We start from the raw sequence: 21,032 nt of genomic DNA, 5'->3' as shown, positions 1-21,032 counted from the left end.
AGCAGCTCTACAGTCTCAGAGCCTCTCTAGGACAGCAGCCATTCAGACAATAGAGAAGTGTGAACGACGTGTGTTAATGGGCCACTGCAGTTCCTGCTCCAGCCTACAGGAGCGCTGCTGAGTATGGACTTAAACACACACACACATGTAAGTCCCCACTTGGTCAAAAATGTAAAAAATTAACCAGAGCGTGTTTTGGCTGATTTTAACATGTTTTAAAGCATGACCAACAGGGGACTTGAAAAATGTCCCCACTTGGCTCGACGGTCCCCTGTTAGTGAGTGTGTAACGACACCAAGGTCCCCTCTTAGATAGATAGACGAGTACACACACACACACACACACACACACACACACACACACACACACACACACACACACACACACACACTCTCAACTAACCTCTGACCTCCCACACCAGACACACTTCTATTGACGTATATGACAAGACATGGATGGCATGCATAATAGAGTGAAAAGAAAATACACACCAACATCAGTGATGGTACTAGACTCATCGATCTCACTAGCCTCGAAATCCAGACCTAAATCTGAAAGATTAATGGGCTGGCGTCGACTAATGAAAATCGGCCAGCTCGAGGGGCGGCACCAATCATGCATTTGAAAATCTCACTGCACGCAATAGGATAACACTACGACCAATCACAACAATAAACCCCAGCTACCAGCGGAGCTAACTGGTAGATTATACTCTACCGTATCCGGTCGGCAAAACAGCAAAAACGCCTTTCTTGCAAAGGAACGATTCGAGCGCCGTCTTCTGTTCCTGTTTTAGATAAAAAGCCAAGTCTAACTCGTTCATTGTAGCGGCCAAAGCCGTTTCAAACAACTGGTGTTCATCCATAACCATCTTGCAATGTTTACTAATGACTTGGACGTCACAGCGCTGTCGTCATCTGTTTAGCTTGCCTCTGGCCTGCCTATATCAGATAACCCGATGTGATTGGTGCAGCTCAGATCGAGGGGCATATTTAATGAGCAACATTATTCGACACCAGAGTAACTCGCTGAGCAAATTCAACTTTTCTAATCAAGAACTCTGGATTACCAGGGTACGATCTCACGGCAATTTGTACAAATTTTGCGAGTTGGCTAATTCATACGACCTCACACGTACGAATTTATACGATTTTTGCTAAATTGTACATATTTTACGAGTTGCCCAATTCGTATGAATTCGTACGAATGACCTACCCCTGACCCCGCCCCTAAACCTACCCATCACGTGGGTTTAGGCAAATCGTACGAATTCATACGAGTGAGGTCGTACGAATTCGTAAGAATTAGCCACCCTTTACTCACTCGTACAAATTGGTTGCTCGTTCTGGAGAGATTCTTTGTTGTTGTTGTGAAGAGACAAAAAGGAGAGCATTAGAGCTTATAGCTCTAGTGCTTTACAATAACACAGCTCTAATTTCTTTTCCACTCTCATGTCTCAAGCCTTTGGGACCTTCACATCTGGTCATGAGTGGCTCTTGTCAACCCTCCACAAGTCATTGTTATTTGTAAAGTAAAACCCATCAGAAATCAAATAGAATACCCACTGTTTTTTCCACTCTCCCCAGATAGCTTTAGACGAACACAATCTCAAAGATAGGAAGAGAGAGATGTATTTTTCTGGAAGAGTAGGCGCTATTAGACAGATTAAACATCACACCATCCTCTGTGTTTATTAAATCAACTCAGCTGGAGATAACAGTTTCAGCAGTGTTCTCCTCCAAGACTCTTATTTCCTATATCATTTTCATTATCACATAAAGAAGTTTTCCAATTCATTGCTAACTGATCATATTCATTTGGTGGTGTGTATTCCAGGAAGACAATGCAAGCGGCTGAACTGATGATGACTTCAGAAATGCAGCAATGGGAATTATTATGAGGTATGAAATCGCAGTCTGCTGCCTAGTTTATGCCTACACCCCAGAAAATGATTCAGTGCATGAGTTTCTGTTTATATAGGAACAGAAGATTCAGCTTCTTCTGTCCTCTTATAAAATGTGGAGAAAATAGAACCACCATAGTACATGAAAATTCCAACCACTAAAGTCTAATAAATTTATTATAAATAAATTCACGGCACATTATTCATTTTTTAAACACAGTTTAACATTTCGAGGTAGTATTAATCAGTATTCAGATTGTGTCAGAGCTCTTGAGGGCCCTCAGGGTGCTAACAGAGAGGTAAACATCTATAAAAAAATAAATAAAAAAAACGGCATGTGGTGCACTTACGCGAATGTCCACAATTTGCTAAAGTTTCACTAATTAAAAAGTGGATAAGCAGAAAAATAATGTTATGTCAGGTCAATAATTTGATCGAATTTTATTCAATTCAACGTTCCCCTTAAATTTGTATTATTATTATTATTATTTTATTTGAAAAGTTAGTCATTAACATTTACTATTCTGAGACCAGCCATGATAAAGTTGTCATATTAAACCCTACACTTGATGTAGGCTGTAGAAGTTTTCAAACAGCTGAATAACTTACTGAAAGAAACAGCATTCATGTTTTTCAAGGCTTTAGTGCATCTAAACTGGGAATAGCACATCAACTCTGATACAAGTAATAAAAAAGTTTGAACTCAATTACAAAAAGTTCCAAATTAGACGTTTCTTTTTTTTGTGGCAAATTATCATATTAGAATAATTTCTAAAGGATCATGTGATACTGAAGACTGAATTAATGGGTACATTGTAAGCACATCAATGATTTTTGTGTATGTGTGTGTATATATATATATATATATATATATATATATATATATATATTTAGAGTTCAGATGCAAAGGCCTCTAAATGCCATCTGAATTTTTCTTCTATAATGATCATTTTTATCAAGCTCGTATATTTAAATTCAATAATTTCACTTAAATGGCAATGAAGATTACCTATTGATTGTCATTTAAGTGAAACTACTGAACTTAAATATACGAGCTTGATAAAAATGATCATTCTAGAAGAAAATTTCAGATGGCATTTAGAGGCTTTTGCATCTGAACTCTTCATATATATATATATATATATATATATATATATATATATATATATATATATATATATATAAATAAATAAATAAATATATATATAGCCTATATATATATATATATATATATATAGAGAGAGAGAGAGAGAGAGAGAGATGGTAGAAATGTCAAAACATCTCATCCATCACAACTGTTTGTTTTAATGAGCAGCCCACTCTACAGGAGGAAGAGAAGGGCATGATGGGTAATTAGTGTGAGTATTTAATTAGGTTGTAGGCTTAGATTACTCTGAGTTCTATTAAATGCTTTGCATTGTTGACCTTTACAGCTTAATTTGACTTAAGACACAACATCTCAAAAACAGTGGAGCCTAATAGAAGATGAATGATTTAGCTAGGACCAGCATATGTTGGCAGGCTACCTTATGAATATTAATGCGGGTTTGCTCTTTAAGATTAAACACCTTGAAACAGTTTGACATCGTCAGGCTGTGTGCATGTTATAGATCAATTAGCTGCAGGAGATGTTTCGTCAATGTAGTTTCAATTCGAGTACAGCATACTATATCAGAGTGTATGTTTCAGATTGTGGCCGACTGCCAGTAATGACACTCACTCAATATAAGGAGCTGAATCAATTTCTACAACATTTCATGGCACTCTATCATACTTTTTTTAATAATCCAACATAGTTGAGCTTTATTAAAGTGGTTTTTAGTCTGTGGTTAAAGATCTGCTAAAACAAAGTGTAACTAACATCAACTACAGTTTATATTGTTTACTCTATAGTTCAAATACTGTATTTATTTACAAGTCCAGTCCAGAGGGAACGTCCAAGCAAAATGTGTACTAACTAAATGAAAAAGAACTATTTCTAGAGTACAAATGTGATGAGGTGAAAGATAATAGGTGAATAATTGTGTTTTTATGCACTGTGTGGGAGGCGGTGAGAAACTTTACTGCAAAGCCCCACAGCTGTTCACTGTAAAATCTGTCCTCGCAATGACTTTACGGCTGGCCCGCCGCCACACTTTTATATCTGTGTGCACAGATTCGCACAAAGTTAAAGTTTGTTTTTAACCAGGTGGGGAATATACTGTTGCCATGAAACCTTCCTCCATCCTTGAGGAGTAGCTCGCCTCCAAATGAACCTAATGAATCATCTATCACTGTCCAGGTACAGAAGAGAAGATGCTACTCATTGGTGTCATGTTTGGAAATGTTGTCAACATATCTGCAGGGTGAAGCTGTACTTTTGCGTCACCGCACACAGAATGCATAATACACACTGTTCTTATCTCCAAATGTCAGATAAGGTTTAAAAACCAGGCTGTTTCTGTTGGCTGTTGTTTCTATCTTAAGATACACCGTCTGCATAGTATCCAAATGCATTTTCTTTTTTCTCTCTGTGTGTTTGCATGTGTGTGTTTGACCATGTAATCCTGCTTTTGGCAACCAGGAATCGGCATGAATCCACTGGCACTGCGTGTCTCACAGCTGGCCCGGATTCTTCAGCTTCCTTTTCTCCTCCTCTGACGACTGTTGTTGTTCCTGAAAATACTGTTTTACCTCCTCATAACTCAACACGTAAAGAGCCAAACCAATAGAGATGTCTGCGCGCGAGCACTTCCAGAGTGAGTTTGAATAGAAGTATTGATGGAGCTATTTAAATTCACTTTGAAGTTGCTGATGGGCTCTATTTCCTACACCTTTTCCCTGACTCGAGTGGGTTAGATGCTATGAAGAGGGGAAAATTGGCTTTCTGAGCTGTAATTAGCCTATCAGAATGGCTTTCTCGAATTCATCCAAACCCCATATAAGCGTTAATGGAGGCTGAAGGCAAGAAAATGGTTGGGAGTTTCCAAGATCAGAGTAGAATGGCACACGACACTCTTTTTTGCATTGTTTTGCTTTTACAGTATTTCCGCAGTTATGGCAGGTTGTTTTTGGATCCAAAGATCGGAGGTAATATGTAAATCCAAAATGAATGTCTCATTCCCGGTGCTGAATGAAGCACTTGACTTTGAAAAGTTTGTAACAAGTCAGCCTCGATTCGAAGCAAATGTAATCAGGCATATTCTGCCTCTCCGCAAGGCTTTTTCAGAGAGGCTGATATAAATCAGGTTTTGATCACGGCTCATTTTTATTTATAAGATCTTGTAGAGGCAAGTTTTTCAAGGGAAGACAACATCATATTTTTGGAAGCCACAGTGTAGCTACAGGTAAATTGGCTCTTCGCAACGATTTGTCACTATATCGGTCTCATTTTCCCGTGAAGCGATCTGAGAGAGAGAGCATGTAGTCCGTCAGGGAGTTGTCCAGCTCAAACATTCATGAGGAACCTCTCTTTCTTTCTGGGATACACTTGGAATGCTTTCCCTTAGAAGTTTTGATGATAATTGGCAAGGTAGCAAATGGCCTGAAATCATAATTTGCAGGTTGACGTTTCTACTGGCAGAGTGTTTTACCACCTCCGACTCGAAGGAAAAGATGCTGTTGCCTCATTAAAATTGTGCCTGTATTTTTACACAGACATAAAAGTGACAAAAAGCAACAACTACAACATAGAAGGACAAAAGCCTTGATTAATTGAAATAATCTTTAAGGAACAGCTTTAATTTCCAAGACAGAGCTGTCATGTCAAGGCCAAAAAAAAAAAAAAAGAAACAGCTGCCATTAAGACTCAACTCACCACAGCTTCAAGTCTCCTAGTCTCTTTATATCTTTCAGTCAAGTGTTAACATAAAAAAGAATAGAAACTTTAGCAGGGAAAAGTGGTGGGCAGCGAGAGGAAGGACGGAGATCAAAGGTCCAAAGGTCTTTGAAAAAGCTAAGAACCAAAGCTTTTACGTTATTATGATGTGCTGCTCACGTACAGGATACACCAATGAGGACTTTCCCTTGATCCCGTGGGATCTAGGTTATTGACCTTGCACTTTAACGGTATATCAGGGCCTTCCTTGAAGCACCAGAGGTGTTAATTAAACGGAGAGGAAGAGTCAGGACGCAGGAAATGCACGGTTTGTTTTACTCCACAAATAACCATTTATTCTTCACACATTTAGCGAAAATCACGGTTTATTGTAAAGGACACAAGAAGGTAGAGAAACAGAGAGATGTAGCAGTAGATTAAGTACTCGGTGCATGGCACATCATTCTTAGGGAGACGACTCACTGTGAGTCGAGTTTTTCTCTTTAATTCTGGCACCAAAAGCTCCGAAATATTCAACAGTGATAGTTGGCCAGCCAACTTGAGCCTCGTAATATGGAGTAGGAGGAGTAAATTAATCTTTGCTACAACACGAGACAAACCGTACCTTCACGTTAAACAGTTCTTTTCGTAATTTCAGCTGAATTGGGATTGATTCGGTTTCTGTTAGGGCTGCACAATTAATCGGAATAAAAACGAAAACGCGATATGGCTTAGTGTGACTATCGAATCGCAAAGGCTGCGAGAGAATTAAATAAGTACATGCACTGCGTGTTTCAGAGTGAAGCGCAGCACTGTGTGAGCAGCTTATGATCTGGTGTTTTCAGCTCCATTTACAGTAAATGCTGCTCCACACAATCTCATCTCAGCATGTGCTCTGCGTTTGGGTCGCTTATTACGTGCATTTAAAAAAATGCAACGCACCAACCGTGAGAATTGTTGGGAAACTGGCTGAGAAGTGAGAAGTGCTTATAAACCGGCTGTTGTCAAAAAATAATAATAAATGCTTTAAGGGCTCTCTGTGGTTTCTTGACTAAATAAAAGCTGGTTTAACGTTTGAAAATGAAAAAATTAAGACTAAAATATTATTCGTTTAATTTTACAGTTGTACTGTAAAATAAAAATCACATTTTAAAATCACAATTTATCAGAAAAATCACTATTCGGTTTTTTTCACCCCCCCCAAATCGTGCAGCCCTATTTTGCATTCAGGACATACAGTATTCAATAGTTCAATATTTTCAGAAGCTGCTTTGACAAAAGTTTGAATTTGACCTCATGTGTAAATTTACAGAACTCAAATGACCCCCAGCGTGACTTTTAACACTGAAATTCTGGTCTGCGGTGCCAGAAATAGTCTTTAATTACAAACAACACAAATCAAAGAACATTGTGTCCTCACTTCAGAAGAGAGAGAAAAAAAAGAATCAAAATAGATAGTGAAAAAAAAGAAAAAGAATAACAGTTATTAAAAACCACCAGTACCATCGTAACCTTGTAAAATCAATATCTAAAACTCTATAATGCATGCCATACTATGTGGTTGTTGTTTTTTTTAAGTATTTTTTTTAAAGTTTTTTAAGAAAGTTCAAAATCGAATGTTGGGAATATCTTTTTCTACATTAGCAGTGTTAGACTGATTATTATTTTTTGTGTGTCTGTCGTTGTTTGTGTTTGCCTACAGTGTGTGTGTGCTTATAAGCTCAGTGATGAAGAGGGGCTTAAACCGATATGACATCATTTTTACCATGCAGAAAATCTGCCAAGTCTTCCACTGTCCTTTCAGTTGTGTTTGTCCATTTGTGTCTTTTTTAGGTCTCCGTCTGTTTTCCCGCTTTCCTCTGCTGTCCTTTCTTGACCTTGTCCGATCTGCTCTGGGGTCTTGGACTAGAGAACGGAAGAGACAAGAGAAGAGAATACATGCATATGGTAGTGAAGTCTGGCACAAACAGAGCGGGTGATTAGACATTTACACCTTCCTCTCTGTTTCCCCTGTCGCTTCAGACTGACCTATCGTTGACAAAAACTGTCACCGCTTGCTGGAGTGCCCAGGGCTAACACTTCTTAGCACTGGAGCAAATAGTTATCTGTGAAAGTGTGAGTATGTCTTGACAGCTCACTATTATAACATGGGGAACAAGGAGGCTCAGAGACACATTTGAATGTTTTATGCGAATTTTGGCAAATTTGCATTGGAGTCAAAAGGTCTGAGAAAATGTAAAAAAAAAAAAAAAAAAATTTACTCTGAAAATAGTAAAATATAATAAGTTTAGTTTAATTTTAAACAAAGACACGTGATGATGTACAAGTGAATAAGACATTTTTCAGATTCTGCACATTTTCCTATTCTAATATATTTTAAAATGCTATTTATTCCTTTGAATTTTCAGCATCATTACTCCAGTCTTCAGTGTCACATGATCCTTCAGAAAACATTCTAATATGACGATTTGATGCTCGACTCATATTTTGCATATTTCTTATATTATCAATGTTGAAAACATTTGTGCTAGTTCATTTTTTGTGAAAACCATGATACTTTTTGTTCAGGATTCTTTGATGGCTAGAAAGTCAAAAGAACAGCATTTATTTAAAACCGAAATCATTACGAATGTTTTTACTCTCTCTTTTGTTCAATTTCATGTGTCCTTGCTGAATAAACGTATTCATCAATTTAGTTTTACATTAATACTACATTAATTCATTCAGTATTAATTTATTTTAAAGAAAAAGTTTTGAATGATACTGTTATATGTAATGAAGAAATGTCAGTGTTATATGTAAATTAATTAAATTAAAATAAAATGAACAAGCATTTTCACTTTCACAAGTTTCATACTTTTGGACTCCATTTTGCGTAATTAAATCATAGTTTACCCCCTCAAAAATGAATATAATTTACTTGGTTTTCTGCGGAACACAAAATAATTATTATATTTTGAATCCCAATGATGTTTTGCTTTCATATGGGCAAAAACAGTTGAAAAAATCTTCAAATTCATCTTCTTTTGATCATGTTCCACAGATGAAGGAAAGTGAGCAACTGAGGGTGAGCAACTGATTTCTCTTTCTTTAATTCTTTCAATAGGACACATCAGAACACTCACTCGACTGTGTCCAAATGTCTTTTTCATCTCAGATGAACTCTCGGTCTGATTGGAACATTCCGCTCCCATCTGAAGGAACAAAGAGAGAGAGACAGAAAAGAACATGTTCATTTAAAAAGCAAACAATGGAGCAGAGACACTGTATAGGCTATAAATGTTTGCTGTTTACATTTTCCACAAAAGCCCTGAGCTATGAGATTATACAATAGAAAAAAAAAGATTAATCATGTTGCTCAAGGGATGGAGTATTTTCAGGAGATGTTTTATATGCGTGTCTATAGGAGCTCTGAAACAAGCTAGAAAGATGTTTCTGGATCAACACATTAAATAGAAGAGAACGAGACTACAAGAGACAGTGTTTAACTGGAAAATACACCCTCATTTTTTTTATTCTGACAGGACAAACAACAGGGAGGCTAAGTTAATGGAAGTGCTGTAGAATGGTGTCAGCCAAAAGAACAACTTTATATAGGCAGTAAAGATTAACCATCTAAAACTCTTGTTCATTTTCCTTCACTGCCGAGCAGGGGCGTAGCCAGTATTGGGCCAGGGCGGCACTGGCCCGCCCACATTACTCACTGGCCCGCCCAGGCAAGTTTGATCAAAATACATTTTTAGTTTATTTTTATTATTCAAATGTACTTAAGAAAATATATTAATATAAACCTGATTTATTGTTGACTGGTGTGTGTGTGTGTTTAATTTGTTTTCCGAAAAAAATGGAACTGTTGAATCAAGTTGTAGAAAGCCTCTTTCTGGAACGTAATTGGTTGCTATGGTTGCTAGGGGTTCCGACAAGACTCTCTGGGTGGCAGGCTCTGGCGGCCTTTAGCCAGCTAACTTTGCTAGCTGCTTTTTAGCCAAAAAGTTACTTGAAAAGGAACTCTGTGACTCTTTGGACTATGATGAGATCATTTGAGATCATCGTTTTGAACACTAAACCCAGGCACTTTTGCGTCTTGTTTTGTAAAATGAAACCAACAAAGGTAGGCTTGTTGTTTAACTAATTTCCTTAATTTTTGCCCGTGAAGTGATTTTAAGGCGAGACACGGCAGGCAAACTCATTGTTTTTTTGTTTTGTTTTTCACTGGTCAATTTTGAGATTTTGGGCTATTTGTCTTCAATGCCTTCTTTCAGACTTGTGGTGAAAACATTTAGGTCTTTATTTTACTACATTTTGTCTATTTGCGTCTGTAGATTTCTCCTAAATTCAACAAAAGTTGGCGTTCTAAATCAATATGCTGCTCCGCGATCGCTGTCTGCACCTGTCATCAGACAAAGCTCTCTCTCTCTCTCTCTCTCTCTCTCTCTCTCTCTCTCTCTCTCAATTCAATTCAATTCAGAAAGCTTTATTGGCATGACAAAAAAGTACATTTTGTATTGCCAAAGCATCACAACAACATAGAAAATGATTTAGAACATTTAGTACACAGAATTATAATAATAGTTAAATTAAATAAAAAAGATAGTATTATATATATATTATCTTGGCTAGATATTGCAAAAATAATAATACTGATAACATAAAACAATAATAATAGAGTAAACAAAGATTAATAAATAAAATAGAAAGGATTATAATGCAGAAATCATGTATATAAAAAAAACAAAAAATAAACACTGAACTTGAACATTATATACATGTGTGTAGGTGTGATGGGATGGGTTAGGCTGTTAGGCTGTGTGTGTGTGTGTGTGTGTGTGTGTGTGTGTGTGTGTGTGTGTGTGTGTGTGTGTGTGTGTGTGTGTGTGTGATGGGGTGTGTTAGGCTGTGAGTGAGTGTGTGTTTATTGGGCGTTTGCTGCTCTGGTCGTCCCTCAGGATGTGGAGAGATGCTACTAATCTTGCTGCTATATTGGAGCATTTGGCTTCTTCGCCAAGGATGAATCTGAGTTTTTGGGTTGGGTTACAGGTGTTAAATTGGGGAAATATTTTATTAATTTTGGGGTAATATTGGTCTCTTATGTGTTCATATTTTGGGCATTCTGTGAGGAAGTGCAGCTCGGTCTCCGTCACTCCCAGAATGCAGTGCGTGCAGAGTCTGTCCTCACGGGAGAGCCAGGTCTGTCTGCGCCGGCCCGTCTCGATGGCCAGGCTGTGCTCGCTGAGTCTGTACATCGTCAGTGTTTTCCTGAGCTTCACATCACTCACTGTGCTCAGGTAGTTCGCAACAGTGTATTCTCGATTTAGTGCCGAATAACATTCCAGTTTGTGTTGGTTTTGAGTGGTGTTCGTCCAATGGGTGATGTACTTGTCTTGTTCTGTGTTGATAATTTGTGCAGGCCGAATGTGTGTGAGTGTGTGTGTGTGCTGAGGCGAGCTGATCTCTGGAGGAGAGAGCTCAGTCAGTCTCTCTCTCTCTCTCTCTCCTGTACAATGTTGTCGGATCCAAATATGGTCATTTCCTTTAATCAGCAACCAATCGTGAAAGTACAATGGGGCATTTAACTCTAAAAGCGAAATCTCATTGGCTGATGTCAATTTCTGACAACGTGATTCGTTCAGATGCATCATGTGACGTGCTCTGACATTTTGATGTGTGTTTTTGACTGGGGTTCTGTTCAGTTGAAGGCCATAAATGCTGTGTTATAAGTTTTGATGTGTTTTAGGTGGCTTGTATTGTTGTTGCTGATGATTTGATAAGATATTGTGTCTGTAAATAGTTGTTTCTACTTAAAAAGTATGATTTTTTACATTACAAATCTTTAAATGCTGTTTTCTCAAAATGAGTTGTTTGTTATTCTCCGGATCAACTGAGGAAGTTTTATAAAGTTTAATTATCTATTATTTTAAAATGTTACCCTATTCACTTGTAGTGTCTCGCCTTAAGTTAGTGGTGTGTTGTGTATAGCTGTATGCCTTATAGGCTAGTCTACATTGTTTAGTTTAAATGAGTTGCTATTTTTTTGGCACAAAAGCTTAATTTCCACCAGGCTGATATATGGTTGATTTAACAGAAATTAGGGAGTGTGTTGTTATTTATTTCAAACCGTGCTCTGCTGATAGTTTTCATTATTTGAATTTCTTTTACTTTTAGCCTACTTTATTTTCGGGTGAACTGTCTTTGCACTGCTGACTAGCCTGAATAAAATAGACAGGTTATTGTCTATGCTGGTGGTTTGCCCAGCCTTTATTGAGCTCTGATGGTTGAACATGATGATTAGACAGTGTTTTGTTATTGCCTTTGCCCAATATTGCAAAATAAAGGTGTAACTGTTTTTGCAGTTTGTCTATTCTTTTTTCTACTATTTAAGTCTCTTTTTTTTTCTAGGAAAAACTATAGGCCCACTCACTTTTTCACTGGCCCGCCCAAAATACAATTTCTGCCTACGCCACTGCTGCCGAGGTCTGCTTCAAGTGCTGTTTGCCCAAAATGACTGAGGTTGAGGAATTTTTTAAGGAATGTACAGAAGCCAGCAGAGATAAACGAAACGAGTCGCAAACATCAGCGTTCATGTGCCTCTGGACCACCGATGCCAACTATTTTTCAATGGAAAGTCGCTAGATAACGTCATATGCTAATTAGCACCTTCATGACATCATTACGTTACATTTGCATTCTGCCTAATGTCAGCCCTTTACAATTGTTTGCCAGTCAAGGCTGCATTTATTTGATCTAAACCACATTAAAAACAGTAATATTGTGAAATATTTTTCTATTTTAAATGAACGTTTTCTATTTTAATATATTTTAAAATGTAATTTATTCATGAGATGGCAAAGATGAATTATCAGTCTTTAGTGTCACATGATACTTCAGAAATGATTCTTATATTACTTATTATTATCAATGTTGAAAACAGTTGAACTGCTTAGTATTTTTTTTACAGGGATACATTTTCATGATAATTTTAAGTAAAATAAATGAAGCAAAATCAACATTTATTTGAAACAGAAATCTCTGTAACATTATGCATGTCTTTACTATGTTATTTGATCAATTCAATTAATAAAAGTAATAATTTATTTCAAAAGATGCAAAAAAGTCCAAAATATGAGACAAACATTTAAAACTGGGATTTGCATTTTTTTTTAAAATGTAAAACTTACTGATAAATCTATAGACCTTATGTGGCAGAAAAACTAGGGCACCGCCATCTTTATAATATTGTCTTTGAACTTCCGTTTTTGCGGTCGCTCTGTATATTTCTATGGCATTTCTGTCCAAGAGTAAATCACTTTCGAAGTGGATTTACTTAATGCAAAGTTAACGAAAGTTATCATGAGGACTGTGATGTTTAAAGCAGATGACTAAACAAATGTCAGTCGACTGGGAAGATTTTAAAACGAGCCGTTCATTAATAAACACGTAAAATCGCTGTGAAAATACAGACCGGAAGTCAAAAGACAACGAGCGCAGCGCTGAAAAGGGGCGGGGCTACATAAGGTCTATAGATTCTGCATTATTTAAAGGGTTAGTTCACCCAAAAATGAAAATTCTGTCAGTAATTACTCACCCTCATGTTGACCTTCGTTGATCTTCGGAACACAAATTAAGATATTTTTGATTAAATCTGAGAGCTGGATCACTCCTCCATAGGCTTCTAAGACACTATGGGCCCTATCTTGCACCCAGCGCAAGTGACTTTGTACACCGACGCATGTATCATTCCTATTTTGCACCCGCGCAAAGCGGACTTTTCCCTCCACAGAAGCACGTCGGTTAACTAAGAAATACACTTGCGCTCCCGGGGGCGGTTCAGCGCAAAGAGGAGGCGTGTTCCGGCGCAAACGTTCCTTCTTGCTATTTTGCAGGTTTAGAAAACAATTGCGCCACTAACCAGGAAAAAATAGTTTAAAGTCAGTGGCGCGTTGCGCATGTTATTCATAGGCTATTTTAAGGGCGCATGCTTGGCCATAATCAATGTAGCGTGTGCACAACGCGCACTTTGATTCTCTCATCTACACAGAAGCAGCAGTTTTCATTTTTGCAAATCATACATTATTACGATAGATAGATAGATAGATAGATAGATAGATAGATAGATAGATAGATAGATAGATAGATAGATAGATAGATAGATAGATAGATAGATAGATAGATAGATAGATAGATAGATAGATAGATAGATAGATAGATAGATAGATAGATAAACAATTTATTATAAAAGCATACATCTAGCTTACACATTTACCCAAATTAACCGAAGTTAATTTGGGTGGGTTTCTCCATTTCAATGTAACTTCTCTCTTTTACGGCCGTGACGAGAGCGTTGCTCTCCTTGGCTGTGAACCGCTGCTGGCGCGCGCCTGGCAAATCCGCCGTTACAATAGCAATCCGCTATGGAAAAAGCGCATCTGCTCTTAAAGGGAATGTGAGATGACGCTCTGATTGGTTTATTTCACGTTACGCCCAAACCACACCTATGAATAATGAAGCTACTTCAGACCAACCCATTTTAGATTTGCGCCTGGCGCAAGAGTCATTTATCCCGCCGGGAAAATAGCAACAGCGCCGAGACCCACCCACAAAGTTACTTGCGCTTTGCGCTTTGACACTTGCGTTTCAGATCGTTAAAATAGGGCCCTATAACTTGCTGGCCCAGAAAATGCATTAAAGAGATCGTTAATATAGTCCAAGTGACTACAGTGGCTCAATCTTAAGTTTATAAAGCGACGAGAATACTTTTTGTGCAAAAAAATAAATAAAAATAACGACTTTATTCCACTATTCATTTCCTTCTCTCTGGGCCTCACGTTTTTTCACTTTTTTGTTTTTGTTGTTTATTTATGTTGTTTTTTGCGCACAAAAAGTATTCTCGTCGCTTTATAAACTTAATATTGAGCCACTGTAGTCACTTGGACTATATTAATGATGTTTTTAATACATTTTCTGGGCCAGCAAGTTATAACGTCTTTAGAAGCCTATGGAGGAGTGAGACAGCTCTCAGATTTCATCAAAAATATCTTAATTTGTGTTCCGAAGATGAACGAAGGTCTTACGGGGTTGGAACAACATGAGGGTGAGTAATTACTGACAGAATTTTCATTTTTAGGTGAACTAACCCTTTAAAGGTTAATAAATAAAGTGAAAGGTCACGTGACTCTTTGTACAGACAGTCAGTTGTTCTCCCATTGAAGCTCAAGATGTTCTTTGATCATTTCAAATCATGCTGGAGAACCTGATCATAAGGCAAAAGAAAAACAAACCACATACTAAAACATAATAATAATAATAATAAAAACTACAATAATGAAAAAAACTGATTTGTGGTCTGGTCTTCAAACACACACTACTCTATGATAAATGATTTGGTAAATGACTTAGTAAGAAAGAACGTTCAGAAGCATTCATAAATGATATGCCCCTGGTGAGAAAGTCAGAGTAATGTGTTTAATCTCCGTCACACTGCTGTCATCAGGACCATCAGCAGACTGAGATCTGCTTCGGGAACATTTTCATTAGACAATCTTCATGGCATGTCATCTACAGAGGATGACACGTCTCCCTGGATCATGTGTTTCTTCTGTGTCTCTTCTTCACGTGGCTATATCTTCCCCTCACACACACACACGTTCAGCTAACACACAGCCACTTACTCACAATCACACACACACACACAATCCTGTCATTATAGTTGATAAGCGCATGTCAGCAGTCAGTGAGATGTATGTCGTCTGGCTTACAGTACTGTTCTCTGCCACGCTGATATCCGTCTCAAACCTTGCAGAATACAGGATCCACATCATGTGTCAACTGATGACGACCAGAGATCAAGTACGGATAATGGCTTGAAAAAGAATAACGAATAATTTTGCAGAATAATATTCGGCTGAGGCTCACACAGTCACTCCTCGTGTTTGCTGGATAACAGGTGAGCCAAAAGAAAGCACGATATTATACATAAATCTATAAAATCACAACACAATAATGAGTGTGTGAAGTGTACAGTATACTACTATATGAATGAAATGAGTAGTACAAATTAAATAGGTTGCTGTTGCCTCTCTGTCTGTATCTCAGAAATCAGAGCTTGGCACGAGTAAATCAACTAAAATACTACACGTTCTACTATTTGATATGTGTAATTACATGCTTTAAAGTTGAAACCTTGTACGATATGATGCACTAATGAATGAATAACACAGCAAGATCTCTGAGTGTCTCTCAGAAACCAAACCAGCTGACTGTCAAGAGGAGACTATAATTAACTAGGATACATATACATTTTCTACTACTTGATATGTCTATTTAAATGTTTTAAACTTTGCATGATATGATAGGCTATAATTTGTTCAGATTTGCATTTGTATGCATAGTAAAAGTGTTTTTTCTTTTCTACCTCCTTCTATGTTCTCTAATCAGCTATTTATAGAGTCCGACTCCTCTTATTTGAGGTTGGGGTTGTCCTGACATTACTCAGTACACAGAGTTCCTCTGGAATATATATATATATATCTCGGGTCGCCTGAAGCACGACCGCATTACACCTCAAAGCATTGCCTATATGAGGTAATCGGCTCCGACAGTTAGAAGATGCTTAGTATGATAAAAAATATATTATTTCATCAGTTACACAAGGCATATTTGTTCAGTGGTAACTGCAAAGAAAACAGTACAGACATAACAGTCTTAAAGGGATAGTTCACTTTGGAATTAAATTTTGGTATGTTTTAGCTTACCTCAAGGGCATCCAAGATGTAGGTGTCTTTTTTTCCGCAGTAGTTTCAATTTTGATATTTTTAGGTCAAACCGTTCTTGTCTGTCAGTCATATAATGCAGGTCTATGGTCACTGTCTCAAAGAGCATGCACAGAGTCCAAATTAAAACAATTCCACATCGTCCAAATTAAACAATTCCCCATCGTAAGTACACATTGATGGCCTAAGACACGAAACGAGCGGTTTGTGTGAGAAAACGAACAGTATTTATATCGTTTTTACCTCTTGTACACAGCCACGTCCAAGTGATCTGAGAGCGCGGGCGGGTATAGATATATACACTAGATGTCGCATTGGCTACGGTTTCGTTCCAATGAACTGCAGTAGCCAAGGCGACTTCTATTGTATATATCTATACCCGCCCGCGCTCTCGGAAAAAAAGACACCTACATCTTGGATGCCCTTGAGGTAAGCTAAAACATACCAAAATTTAATTTCAAAGTGAACTATCCCTTTAAATAATTGTATGAACTTCCGGGTAAAGCCCCGTCCACTTCCGTTTTATCCGAATAAAGATATGAATAATTTTTTCATTTGTTGCAGATCCAGATATTGCCTTAATGGCACACCCCTAATGCTTACTATACGATTGAGTGCATTTCTCAAAACGGGATTGTAATCTGTTTAATCTGCACATTTTTTCTTTTTTTTAAATACCTCCAAAGATCTATGACATGCATTTAGAAAAAAATTACAAAGATAGATTATAATAATTTTGAGGTCATTTTTAGCTATCTTGGAGGCAATTTATTATAGAAAAATCAGGGTAAATCCCAAGGCATAGTTCTTTTTTATAATTTTTATATGACTACTGTATGTGTACAGTGCTGTGATGTGAATTTCATCATCAGCCATATTTTTCTAAACATGTGTTCTCTGCATGCTCAGCTCGCACATGCACCTTGAATTTATTTTGTGCTGATTTTGTCCAAAAACTGGCAACACTGACCCAGGCTTTTTTTTTTTTTTTTTTTTTTTTTTGACAGTCAAAAAAAGAAGGATGATACAGAAAAAAGAAAAAAAAAGAAAAAAAACTCAACTACATTAGACAGCTGCGTTAGACAGCGGAGTGATTAAGAGATACTAAGTATAGTTGCATGATATTGGGGGAAAAACTGGCATTGTGATATTTAGTTTTTCTGTGATATACATTGCCATATGAAAACAGTTTCACCAGATGACTTGAATAGGCTCTATTAGGAAATAATTAAGAATTCTAGAATGATTGGGGAGTGAATCTACAGAAAAAAAAAAGAAAATTTTTTTTATAAACAAAGATAAATAAAATAGAACAAAGATACAAATAAAATAAATAGTGCTTTATGTTTTTCAGGTAAGTCTAACAGTATTCAGGTTCGAAAATTGAATAATCGAATGTAAAGTAACTATAAATGAAATATAATTAATCTTGGTTAAAGCTACAAAAGATTTAGATTTTGTCTTTGTATTTTGTCCTTTGATTGACATTCATGACACAGTCACCAGCAGTAATATTAGGCTGCTGTCACTTCAAGACCGAATGCACAGATCCAATATAATGATACGCATCTGCTTTCTTTCTCAATTGTCTACGTTCACGTGAGCCATAAGCGACTTTTCACGAGGATACTCACCGAGACGGGCATTTTGACGTCATTTTGCGTGTACGTGTCCCACAAATAGATGCCGAAGAGAAGGGAATTTTGTTGTTCTAGTGTGGTTCAGTGTGTGCGCACAGAAAACAGTGTTAGACCCTACTCTGAAGTAAGAGCTAATTTAGTCCCCCCAAAAGGCGGGGTCTCACTCCGTAAAGCGGGTAGTTTTAGGATAGTTATAGCTATCCTAGGATAGTTATCCTATAACTATCACCAATAGTTATAGGAACTATAAAATGTTCCTCCGGTGCGAAGCCCCTTTGACTGGCCCAAAACGGTATTGGCTCACCAATGGTGTGATTTTGAGGCGGGTCTATCTGTTTAGCTGACCAATGGAAGACAGGGGAGTGTTTAAAAAACCTGTTTGAAAACAATCATTATTATTAGTTCCATTTGGTGCCGTATAGGGACAGAAATTACACACTTCACCCTTAACGGAACGGAGCAGTGATATTTTCTCATGGGTCCAACAGCAGCGGTTCAATATACCATTGATCAGGAGAAAACTGCTGAGCGAAGCCTCAAAGCTTATTCTCGAACGAAATTGAATGCAAAGTTGTAAATGATCTTAAATGGCTAAGGGATACACTGAGATGCAATGAACATAAGTCGTCCCATTTAGTCCAAAGGGTAAGGAAGTGGCCATTAGAGTATAAGGGGCACTAAAGATTTACCTTCACCATCTGGCAGTCTTTCGGTCCTGTGCTCTCTCTCCTCATTACCGCACTGCTCAAAGGCAATTTACTTGTTGTTGTGATCCGGGGAACTTTCGGGATGTCCTTAAGGAAGAGAGCATAAAGAAACAGAGTGTTATGTTATGAAAGACACAAAGGAATAGAGAGAGAAAGAAAAAGAGGAAAAATAGGAGAGTGCTGGGGTTAAATTCTCCAGACGGTTTATTATAAAGCACAGACAATTTTCCACTTAGGTTAATCTGAAGTCAGTTGTCAGCTCTCTCTCTCTCTATTGTGATCTACTACTCGGCTGTTCTGTTATTGTTTTCCATTCAGCATTCATGCTTTTATCTAAAGAGACTTACAGTAAATGACATCTGTTCCATTAGCCTAACAACATAAATATAAATGCTAAGTATTTTGCTGGTTCTGTGCTTATAGAGATTATAATAATACTAATAATATGTTTATAACATCAATAACAGTATATTATATATAATATATAAATATAAATGTATACCTGTATACCTTATATATAAAAAAATGTGTGTGTGTGGGGGGGGGGGGGGGGGGGGGGTACTTTTTATGTAAATGTTTGTCTGTAATAATAGTATACAAACTATACATGAAAATAATACTATATACAACACTATCAAAGTCCATTTAAGGCAAGTCATTTGTTTCAATGTTTTCAACATCTTTGCATCATAGGAATAAATTACATTTCAAAATGTATTCAAAAATAAAAATGGTTATTTTAAATTCACAATATTAGCATTTTACTGCATTTTTCATAAAATAAATCCAGCCTTGGTGAGCAGAAGAGACTTCTTTCGACCCTAGACTTATGAATGGTAGTGTATCTTTAGATCATTTTTAAATTTTTATTAGTTTATTCTATTTTGGGGGAATGACATTGTCTATGTTTTGTCTGTAATAATAGCAATAAAACTAGAAAAATGATCAAATAATGTATGACACTCAGAACCAGCAGGTAAATGTGTCTCTGATTACCGTATATGTGCGTCTCTAGGTAAATCAATGTGTGCAATTAGCGTAAAGGAAAGAAAAAAAGCTCTGACTGGAGAGAAGCTTCTAGAAAAGCTTTTCACACATCCTATCACTCCTTTATCGAGCAAAGACAGATGAGATGAATGTTACTACAGTGACAAACTTCATACAGTCTCTGAAGTGTCTCTCTGGAGAAGTAATGATATAACAATAATCAGCTTAGAGACTCTCTGCTCCTCAGAGTGAATGAAATGGAATATGACACACTCATTGCTTCCCCATTGCAAATCAGCATGATATCCATAGAGGCACAATTTTAAATTTTTTTGGTAAGTCAGTTTTGAACATGGTCATCTGGTATCGACGGGAGTTCTCATATACTAAAATGTCCAGATTTTAAAGGAAAATGTGCTTATACAATCAAATTACTACCTTTTGCACAGGTACACAGTACACTGGTTAGAATCATGTGAGAGGGTATGTCATAAATGCAAGGTATGTGCCATCTAGGTGGTTGCAGCATGGGGACTACAAACCAAGATGGCCACCTGGTCGGGGACTACCGTTACCAGGTTCCTCAGCGGTGGGGACACAGCTGTTGTGAGTGAAGGAGAAAAGCTGTTAATGAGCTGAGAACAGAGAGACTGGGGGCCCTATTTTAACGATCTAAGCGCATGGTCTAAAGCGCAGGGCGCAAGTTAGGGTGTGTCCGAATCCACTTTTGCTAGTTTAACGACGGGAAAAATGGTCAGCGCGCCAGGCGCATGGTCTAAAAGGGTTGTCCCTATTCTCATAATGAGTAATGGGTGTGTTTTGGGATTTACGTGCGTTAAATCAATCAGAGTCTCATCTCCAATTCCCTTTAAATGCCAGTCGCTATTTACATGACGGAATTTGAAAGTGGAAAGACCGAGCGCATCTCCAGAGCACAAACGGACCTGCTCGTGTGCGAAGTAAAAGTGTGCAAGCAGACCATCTACGGGACAAGCCGGATTCCACCATATCTTTATGTACACAATAATAATCTTTTACATTGTAATCCTTTTATTTTAAATATTTGCCATGTTTGTGTGCTGTGTGTTTACCCTGTGTGTTTAATAAGCAGAGTGTACGCGCGTTATGGACCCGCCACATAAAAAAAAAAATTGCGCCATTGACTTTAGACCAGGTTTCAGTTGGTCAATACGCTGATTTCACGCAGCCGCCATTTTGAAATCGAAAGTGAGG

The 21,032-nt window shown here is 37.5% G+C and overlaps 1 protein-coding gene across 1 annotated transcript in view; it reads right to left on the bottom strand.

Annotated features, from left to right (window-relative positions):
* Positions 1–7,263: 7,263 nt before the first annotated feature.
* The window catches only part of luzp2 (leucine zipper protein 2), a 114,661-nt gene continuing 100,892 nt past the window's right edge, over positions 7,264–21,032 (bottom strand). Inside the window, exons 10-12 of the mRNA XM_082182603.1 lie at positions 18,795–18,899; positions 8,825–8,893; positions 7,264–7,604 (exon numbers count right to left, since the gene is read on the bottom strand). Coding sequence (XP_082038729.1) covers positions 7,500–7,604; positions 8,825–8,893; positions 18,795–18,899 — 279 coding nt within the window. The 3' untranslated portion in view covers positions 7,264–7,499. The remainder of the gene's footprint in view (positions 7,605–8,824; positions 8,894–18,794; positions 18,900–21,032) is intronic.

The sequence above is a fragment of the Leuciscus leuciscus genome (genome assembly GCF_965113295.1).
Source record: "Leuciscus leuciscus genome assembly, chromosome: 10".
NCBI lineage: Eukaryota > Metazoa > Chordata > Actinopteri > Cypriniformes > Leuciscidae > Leuciscus > Leuciscus leuciscus.
The sequence above is the reverse complement of the archived record's forward strand: the minus strand, read 5'-3'. Positions and strand labels throughout refer to the sequence as shown.